Raw genomic sequence first — 10,559 nt, forward strand, 5'->3', positions numbered from 1 at the left:
AACAAACACTTACCTCACAAACCGCTCCGTGAGGTTTTTAACGAAGAGATAAATCTCTCGCCAGTCACTTCCAACACTCCCCGACCTGTAACATGAAGAGTGGCACTATCACAAACTGAAGAACATCCGGACATACACTACCAGTTCACACACTCGTAATCACACACATACAGATTTCAAACAGTAAGCAGACAGTGTGTGAGCAGCCTTGGGTGCCACGATAACTACATTATATAATCTTCATGTGGTTTATCACCAAGGCAAGAAGTGGGTAACTTGGTCATCAAAATAAAAACAACTGCACCTGTTTCAGGTTGATCAAAGAGATAAATTGGAAGTTAGGCCTTGTCTCCATTGTCATAATTTAACCTCTATAAGATAAAGTGGCTGAAATGAGCAAAGTCTGCAAAATGTGCCCTTGGACTAACGGCTGCAAGGTAATTGAAATAATAATTACAGTGCAGTGAGTGTGTGTGTGTGTGTGTGTGTGAGAGAGAGATAGACATAAAACACAAGAGTTAGACCATTAGAAAGTGATATTTTATGCATTTATCTCTTCCCATCTTTGGACAAGGTCAGAGCACCCAGCTTAATCCAGAGCTTTAGAGCACACAAAAGACACACCATTTAGGCCTGCAGCTATTATATACTTACAACCTACCAATGGCTTTACATAACTCTGTTCTAGCCCATATGGTGTAGCTGCAAGAATAAACTCATAGGAATATGATTTAACTGACTGAGAAACACACATGCATGCATTTGATGTTGCAAACTCTTGACGTTTGGGGTAGGCCTACATAACAAAACATAGGCCCGCAGGACACAAGTTATTCGAATGATGCTAGTTGCACAATAGTGCAATGTGTAGTGAATCACTGCTTGATATGAGCTGCCAGCGCACAAAACGGACACTCCCACGAGTGAACACATCTGTGTTGCGTGATTACATTTCGTTAAAACATTAGGAGGCTTACTCCTGCCAAAAACCGTCTCTCCGAAGTCCGAAGTGACATTTAGAAGTTTGGGATGTGAGCTGGCTCAAGGCCACTGACTTCAGAGCACGTTTGGGAGAGCGCTCCTCCCCTTCGAGAGTGCAGGTATATTTCGCCATATCTGTTCCATCATCCTGTCATTTCTGCAATTACCCAACATGCATGGTGGCCCTGCCAGAAAATGGCCCACCGTTCCCAAGAGCAAACAGGAAGCACTCAACCAACACTGCCAAAGACGTGAAAGATCTTTTGATTTCACAAACTGTACACAGCAGTAGAAACCAAAGAATGCAGGCCAACCCTATGTTTGTAATGTTATTGGGCTGACCCAGATTTGCACACAAAAAAATGCTTCAGCACTCTCATCAGGTAACCAATTGTCTGCGCTAAAGTTTTCCGCCTGGAGTTTTAAAGTAATGAAAGCCCTGCAATACGTCTTCAACTAGTTGCAAGCCGCATGCATACAGTACAGATTCTACGGTTTCCAAAAGGTCTCAGTCCGGAAGAAAATAATTCTCAAACATCAGTCTAAGAGCTGTAAAATAGTAAACATGTATATAACTTCACACAAGCAACATCAATGTCCTCCGAAACACCTAATTGTATCTCCCAGAACTTTTAAGTGTAGGCTGTTACAGAGGACATTGTGAGAAACCATCTTGTTTGCATCTCAAAGACCACCCGACCTGAACTTGACCTCGTATTGCTCCCTCCACTGATATTAGTTTGTCATGATGCGCAAACCGATAGGCTACCTGGAACAGCAGAGCCATCACCGAACAGTTGACAGATGCGTATGACCTAGACCAAATCTAAAACCACTGCTATGGACAGTAGACCATAGGCTACTGTTTTGTATCAAAATCGTATCCCTATTTGGTTGCACACGTATATGATTAGCCTAATAGCTATATGTATTGTGTAAAGTATTGTGTTCTTACCTATCCAACACAAAGTAGAGATCATATGCTCCGTGGCAAGACTGGCTTTCCACTTTGAAAGATGAGATGAAGCTCAGGAGTAGAACCACTGTTGTCCCTATGGTCCAGTGTTTTTGTACACAAAAACTTGCTTTGTTCATCATAGTCGTTGAAACTGAATAAATGTAGTCACAACGGCCCGCAAAAAAATCACACAAAATCAAAAATAGTTATCCAGTTACTAACTGTCGTCGGTGAATGATAAAGGTTGGAGGACCAACCCTTCTACTACTCTTGGTTTCGACCGATATGTCAAACTTACACCCAAACAAAAACGGTAGCTTTGTTTCCTGTGAAACATAGGAAATCACATTTATGACGTGACGCGAGTGATTTCTTCACTTATGTTTTATAGAACATTGCCTCGATGACATCCGAACCGACTCATTTCCTTAAGAGGCATGAGAACAAAAGTCTTACCAAACTTTTCTCTTAGTTTAAGCACTCCTCTTAACCTCCTTTCTACTGCGCGTGCGCGGTCCAGATGTGCAGCTGTTGCCGTCCCGTGGCCTATATATATTTTGTTTAATTATTTCTTTGGTCAAGAAGTAATTTCGTAGCAACGCCCTTCAATGGGGGGTGGTATGTTAAAATAATATCTGTATAGAAGCGCATATATAAATAACAAATAAATAAAAACTAAATAAATAACTGATAATCTATAGTGTAGGAACTGGAACTGTTCTGGTTCATCCCTAAAGGACTATGAACAAACAAGGTCTACACATATGCACATACAAAGCAAGGAAAATACAAAACAAAACAAACAAGGAAATCTAACAGGGGAAAAACAATTACATAAAAATGATCAATGAAAATAGGCCTATCTTGGCTCAACATTTGCCTGCTATAAAATGGTTTTGACCTCTTTGAGGCACTATGTATAGTGTGTGTGTGATCCACCAAGAAGTCCACATTTGTCGTCTTGTATGAAATTGTGACTGGATGTAAGATCTCTGCCATGTCTTTGATCATCGTTTCCTGTGAAGAGCTACATCCTCTTCCCTACCGCACCACAGCAGCTGCGGAGCATGACACCATACCAGGCCAAATCTGCCATAGCCATCAGATGGCTCCTCAGTGGTTAAAAATCTTTAAGAATGAAAAACCATATGCAATCACTTATGAAATGAAAGACACTTTGCACAAATATTTTTTTTAAAGACAGTTGGATAAAAGACACTGTCAGAGCACTGAGGTCTTTTGATGTTTATAGGCCACATGGATCACAGAATGAATGTCTAAACCATTGACTGTATATAGACCTCTACATTTTGTATATAATGACCTGTTTATACTGTACTGTATGGCATTACCTATATACACAGTCATTGGTCTGAACTAATAAATGACTAAAATGAAATTTGGGGTATATGCGGTTATGTTTAATTACACCATGTGTTTGTGTCTATCACAGTAGTTCTGTATCCTCAGCCAGTGTCATTGAAAGTGAGACCAGTGAAAATCAAACAGCAAAGTTAATGTTTTTCAATTTTTTCATTTTCTTATTCTCTGACATAAAGACATGTAACATGTTTCACCACAGAGATCTATCATAATTACTCCAGTTCATCTCTGTGAAAACACTTGCACTTGTGAGAAACGCTCAAATACCAAAGTGACAAATATGATGCCATCTGTGTGTTATACTCACAGACACAAAGGGAATGAACACACACACACACACACACACACACACACACACACACACACACACACACACACACACACACACACACACTCTCTCTCTCTCTCTCTCTCTCTCTCTCTCTCTCACACACTCTCTTCTGCCCTGCCATGCAATATGGCCCCTTTTACTATTTACTACACCAATTGCAATAATCCAACATGAATATTCACAGAAAAACTAAGAATCAGAGCATGTTGCATGCTATATCCTTTGCTGTAATACAGTTTAAACTAGTATATTATCTATCCACAGTTTGCATGTTGTGATCTCTTACAGTCTCTGTATGAGACTGGATTGTGGAGGAAAAATACCCTGAACATAAAAATGACTTCATAGGCCTTTGAGCTACAGTAAGTATCTTCAAGTTTAAACAAGTAAAGCACTCACACAAGTTCCTGTTCTCTTGCACGAACTCACTCGTGTGACACTATGTTTGCCCAACTGAGGGGTTTTTCAGTATTCCGTCACATGTTTGCTCTTAGCGTTTCTCTCATGAACACCTCATCAGTGGGAATCTTCGTTTCACGTCTGGAACATTTCCTGTGACAGGTTTTCAACAGGAAGTGACTGACAGGTGGCTTAGATTTGGGAGCGTTACAATGGGCAGGTAAAACTGTGGTATTGTATTCACTCCCTCCTACAATACAAGCCTTTTACACAACCTCAAATATGGCACACAAAAACTAGACAGCCACAGTCTGCATCGACAAGTTCAGTGCTGAGGCAAAATGGCATTGACACTAATTATTAGGCTGAAATAATCAATGCCACAATGTTTCTCCCCCAAAGCACTGGACTGCCTTTAGGGAGCCAGTTTACTGTCCAGATGTCAATGGGCCTCATTAATAACTCTGAGGACACACAGGGGGATCGGTTTCCCTGCAGGTTTGTGGTCTTCTCTTCAAAATGGCGCAGACAGTTGAGGCCTGTGGCTGTGGTGGCTGATGTGGTTACAGCCCACACCCCACTTCTTCTCCACTCTGCCCCAACACAAGGTCTACAACAGACAACAGACAACTGTCTCTATTACACCAGGCATGCAGTGCCAAAGCAGTGATGTTGAAACTGAGCTCTTGATTCCTGAGAACTGAATGGCTGGCTTGAGGGTGTGTTTGGCCAAAGTCACTTCTCTGCTGAAATATTCTTATCAGAGAAATGGTGAAACAATCCTGAGATCTTCTCAGGGGCATGTGCAGGACACATTTGTTGTACACAGTTTTATGATATATTTGTTGAATAAGCTGGTCTACGACCACAACTTTGAATGCTGGCTCTCTCCATTTTTATCCACCATCAATCTTGTATCATGTATGTATAATTGAATCTTGTATGCATCATGTATAGATGCCGCATGAATGCTAATGTGTTTTTTCCTGATGTGTGTATGAACTAATCTGCTTGCTTCTGATTCTCTCTTCTCCTCCTCTCTCCCCTTCTCTTCTGCCCCCCCCCCTTTTTTTTCTACCCTCTCTATGTGACCGGCCTCAAGCAGATGGACCCCCCCTTATGAGCTGGGTTCTGCTCAAGGTTTCTTCCTGTTGCTTGCTCAATGGAGTTCAGGCTCTGGGTTATGTAGAGCACCTTGAAATTTGAATTGTCATTGGCACTACATACATACAATTGAATTGAATCAAATTAAATTGAATAGATTACATTATTGCAAGTGCTCATATGTTTTAACCCATGATAAACTAGGATTATTGTATTGTTGGCAAGAGTTATTGTATTGTTGGCATTAGTTATTGTATTGTTGTATTTCATTGTTTTTAAATATGTCGTAATAAAACACCTGCATTACCACTGTGTGCATTATATTTTAAGTGTATAGTTAGTATCTTACAAGTTTCGAGGTTTACCTCTAATATTATCCTTCAGTGTAAATTATGAAAATATTTCAAAACAGATTAGTCATACAAATGATTAAAGTAACTAGTGACTTTTTGAAGTCATTTCGATGCAGCCTAGACTTCACAATGTTAGTTGATGTTGAAAAAATGTCTTGGGAGAAAATGTGCCTCTTGTTGGACAATAAAAAAAGCTTTGGAGTAACCAGTGGCGCCCCCACCTGTATGCACAATACACATACAGTGCATACGCTTTTGATTGTTTAAAATACAAAAAAAGAAAGAAGTTTAACTGAACTTTGTAACACACAAAATAAAACAAGCAGGCAGTGGAGCCCAACTTAGCCATCACTGAGTTAGCATAGCGATGCCCAGTCCAGACTTGGCACATGCGGAGCTGGAACTTGAGCTAGCAAAACAGGACAATGTTACAGGGAACTGATTCAGAGACAGTGGACTTATGACCAAACATTCGCAATATATTTAAAGTTCTACTGACAATGCCTGTCACGACTGCAGCGTCGGAAAGGACATTCAGCTGCTTGAGAGGCCTACCTTATGAACATTATGACAGACATATTGGCTCTAATAATAGGATTGTCTCTAATAGTGTAAGTAGGCTATTCATAAAGACTTTGAAATTGAAACAAAGATATTTTTTAGGGAATTTGACAGAATAGGGAGCAGGAAATTCAGTCTTTCATTGTAAGTTAGGCTTAGAGTTTCATTCTTTTAACAAGAGCTTGTAAAACCAGGATTGGGTTACAGTGAGTAATAATGAATGACCACATGAAAGTACAAGTGTAAATGCATCCAAGATGCATTGAGAACGGATGGTGATCTGATCGGCCAAAGGTAGCAGCCACAGCTGAAATAAAAGCAGCTGCGTAATTTAGCATTCTCCTCTGCTTTGGTCCAGTTCTTCCCTGTTTCATAAAGCAAGCAGATGCAATAACACAGCTTCATCTTCTATTCTTCTTCCTGTATCTTTTTCATTTGCTCTATGTTTTTGGACGAAAGGAGTATGTGACGTGAGGTGGACACAGCGATCTCAGTCGGATCTCAGTGTGGTCGCCAGAGACACATCAATACCAGGTGTAAATGTAATCAGGTTAAAATCATATCTAGATACTTTCTATGAGACATATTTTAATGCCAGGTTGTGACACAGAGCTCTACAGAGTGAGGCACACATCAGGCTACGCTACACCACACGACAATATACTGATATATACATCAGTACGTTTTGAGCTACGGCTAACTTCGAGCCAACTAACTTTGTCAGTGCACACGCAGGTTGTTTGTATCGCCATTCCTTCAACATTACCTTTATGAATCATCTTCCATGTTCATACACAGCTGTAGTTAGCTTAAAACATTACGCACACACATAAGGCAAGTTCGGATCTTTTATTTTTGTTCATGTAAGTGAGAGCTGCATTTTCCGTTGCTTCACACTGTTGGTTTACTGCAGGACTTCCTGGTTTCCGGGTCGAAGGACCCAATCTACGGAGGCCGGGGTTGCATTGTAGTGGCAGCCTCGGGCACGAGCCTAAACTCGTGGATGGATTGTAGTGGTTTCTTCCAATTAACATTAATTAAGTGTTGTGTAAATAATGTATGGATCTATGGTAATAGGATCTTTGTATTATTAATTATGATAAATGTTAACATTCACTTAGACCTGAGATTGTTATGTAAATGCATGGTCTATGTAATGTTTGCAATGTAAAATGGTTGGTGTCTTCCAGTGGGTGGGGACAATGTACTATATCCAGCCCTCTGAAGGGAGGTAGAGGAGAATTGGGTGTCACAAGTCTGGTATGTAGTCATGATAATGTGCTTGTTATACAAGGCTGTGAAATAGTTAAACTGCAATACAATTTTTATAGCATTTTGGGAAACACTTTGGGAAACCGGACCCAATAAAAACACCTTGCACTGAAATGCTATCTTTGGCATCATTCGTCACATTAAGAGCCTACGTGACACAGGTGAAAAGGGAGTCAGAGTGATCTAAAATATGAAGTTAACTTGTTCATAAAAAATATATGGCTGAGGTTATTAAATCAAAACTACAACAAAATTTGAGCCAAATCATGTGTTGGCGGGAGCGTTCCTTTAAACTACATAAACAGGCTAATTTATATAACAAGATAATGTTCCAATCAACCGATGTCTTTTCAAACGTGGCTTGTTTCAGAGTGCAGTCCCACTGTCCCATGCTCAAGGCACTTCCATTCAACTCTGTTTACGTCAATAGATGGTTTCTCTTCGTTTACTGACAATGAGCTCAATGGTGGCCCAACTTCCTCGAGTGTGGGTGCCATGGACGACAACTAAGCACTGTTTACTTGTTACTCTCTTTTAAAATCTCTTTCACAGGTGTTAGTGTGATTTAATGCACTCAAAACCCTTTCAGACATTTACACACACAAGGCCGATGATGCATTTTTGTCTGAGTGAATCCAAGCTGATCAAATTCAAATGATTCTAATACATCATATGACCAATTGTGCATCTGAAATGGTGGAGGAGTGTTGCTAACATGAGGAGGGTACCTTGAATTGCTGATTATGGAGATATATTTAAAAACCCGTTGGGTTGAGAAGTTTGATTCCAGCTATTTGTCACGGGCATTAGAGTTGTAGGTGTAATTAAAAGTGACAGGGAAAACAACACAACTAATTGTGATATGCACTGAGGTGTTGAAACTCATTAGGGCTGCAATTGCTGGTTAAATGCAAAGGTGCAATCATAGCCCAATGTTCCACTTATTTACAGACAAATAAGGAGACAATGATACATATAAACTGAAAATGAATGCAAAATTGAGAGAGGCAGAGTAAGATATTGTGGTTTAATACTTTCTGTCTTTCTGGACTTAAATTGTGTCCGGGGAGGCTATTGTCAGGTGTGAAAGATGATGGCTGATTTTCAGTTTAAAGGAATTTCTACAAAATGACAAGACCTTATTAAATAATTATATAATAATCGCATCGTCTTTTTAAAATAGCAAAATACTACATTTAAACATCATGTCATTATATAACACTAACTTCACAAATTATCCTTTTATTCTTCTCTTTAACCTGTAGTTAAGAATACAACAGTATCGTTTTTTAAAGTAGACCCAATATTACGTTTAGAGACAATAAATAAATACAACATGAACTGAATTGGGCCTACCACCTCTGCTAAATCATTGGTTAGCTAAAATCCTCCACACTATAGACTAGAGGGAGAGCGTCCATGTACAAGACCTTGACACGTTCTACAAAACTTGCATAGCGACTTCTTTTTCAAAGCGAATTGATTTCAGATATCCTCATCGTGTGCGGGAGTATTACAGGAAAGGGAATCTTGCCTAAGTAAAATGAGAAGTGCTCTTTATCGAAGCTAATCGAGGCTAAGACGAATGCCAAATACATCAGACTGAGCTGTGCGCCGCTCAGTGGGCGTGCGTGATGAGCCAAGGCAAGGTTGAAGACATCATACGTTTTGGTCAGAATACCATCATGAGTACCAGAGGAAAAGATGGATTGGTATTTTGTTTTCTTTCATATTTTGGTTAAATGTGTTGTGTATAGAACCGAAATGTACATAGTAAATACTAAAACTCGTACAGGTACTTTTGATAGGGGAAATTACTCAGTCAAAATTTTGACAAAAGGAAAAGAGGACCCACGTAAAAAGCCATTATTTCAGCTAATTAGTTAGTGATGGAATGAGTTCGTTCATTTAATAACTGATTTGATTATGATAAAAGTTTCCCTTTGTGTTGCACGGATGAGTCGCAGATTCCAAGGCGTTCAGACGCGCGCGTTTCCCTCATCGCTGACAGCACAGTGAAACGATTAAGGAATTACAAATCAGAGGATTAATCTAGCCTGAGAGTCTTTTTCAGTTCTCCCTTTAGAAACATGTTTCACAGAGACAGCGCCTCCGCGCTGATGGATAATTGGATTAAAAACGTCTTCACTAATACATTTTAGACTACGGGCCGGAGCAGGTGATAAAGTCATCTCGAAGTACCTTAACTTCTCGCCGCGGAAACTGTTGATATGTCAAGAATTTTCAGCAGCAAACGAGCTCAGAAAGGAAGGTGCGTCTCTCTCTCTCTCTTTCTCTCTCTCTCTCTCTCTCTCTCTCTCTATGTGTGTGTGTCAGGAAAAGCTTAATAGCGAGCTCCACGGGGGCAAAACTGATTAGTGTCAGAGAATATGCACGTGTCTCTTCAACTCAAATACTGTCGGGGGAGCGAGAGCAATGGCCTATTATGGCTGGAACTGCGGGAAAATCAAAAGGAATATCCAAATATGTCAAACATTTGAATAAAAAAATCAGTTTATGCATCCCAAAAGCCATACCCCTACATCACCTGTCAAATGACAATGTGGTAACATCTTACACCAAATGAAATGTTATCTATTAATCTATTATATACTATGCAACATAGCTCCATAAAGTCTCAAAGGAGGCTGTCAATTACATTTCCTTATGGACAATTTAGAATCAGTCTCCCCTCAAAATCTTAGTCGAAAAAAGAAAAAGAAAAAACATTTCCATGAAGATGATAAACAGATGATCCTACTGACAGTGAATATGGACATGTTAAGAGTAAATAAAAGATTTCCATTGAGATGACTGAAGGAGTTTCTTTACACAGAGCATCCCTCTGCCAGTGAGTGAGTATGGGCAGTTCCAATACTGCCGTCCTCTTTTACTGACTTTCATTGATGTAGTGACACACCGCTCAAAGTGGGGAATTTATCCAGGGCTAAAGAAAAATAAATAAATACATAAACAGCTACAGCCCCGAAGGACAAGGCAATGCTGCTATTTTTCTGGACAGAATGAGAGTGGATCTCGATAGAAGCTTGGCCGGATCCAGGCCACGTCTGCCCCAGAGACGGCCTCTATCCGGGTTGGAGAGGGACATGGGGGAGGACACTGGTCCTCAGCTCTGCCCGCCCCCCTGTGCCCCCACCCATCATTCTCTCTTCCTCCTCCTCCTCCTCCTCCGTCCAGTGGAATGAGCGGTGCTTTT

General features: G+C 40.3%; 1 protein-coding gene across 1 annotated transcript in view; it reads right to left on the reverse strand.

Moving 5' to 3' along the window:
* The window catches only part of antxr2a (ANTXR cell adhesion molecule 2a), a 69,869-nt gene extending 67,397 nt beyond the window's left edge, over positions 1-2,472 (reverse strand). Inside the window, exons 1-2 of the mRNA XM_012835114.3 lie at positions 1,937-2,472; positions 14-85 (exon numbers count right to left, since the gene is read on the reverse strand). Of these exons, the coding sequence (XP_012690568.1) occupies positions 14-85; positions 1,937-2,079 (215 nt within the window). The 5' untranslated portion in view covers positions 2,080-2,472. The remainder of the gene's footprint in view (positions 1-13; positions 86-1,936) is intronic.
* Between the last annotated feature and the right edge of the window lie 8,087 nt (positions 2,473-10,559).

The sequence above is a fragment of the Clupea harengus genome, chromosome 7 (genome assembly GCF_900700415.2).
Source record: "Clupea harengus chromosome 7, Ch_v2.0.2, whole genome shotgun sequence".
In the NCBI taxonomy this organism is placed as follows: domain Eukaryota; kingdom Metazoa; phylum Chordata; class Actinopteri; order Clupeiformes; family Clupeidae; genus Clupea; species Clupea harengus.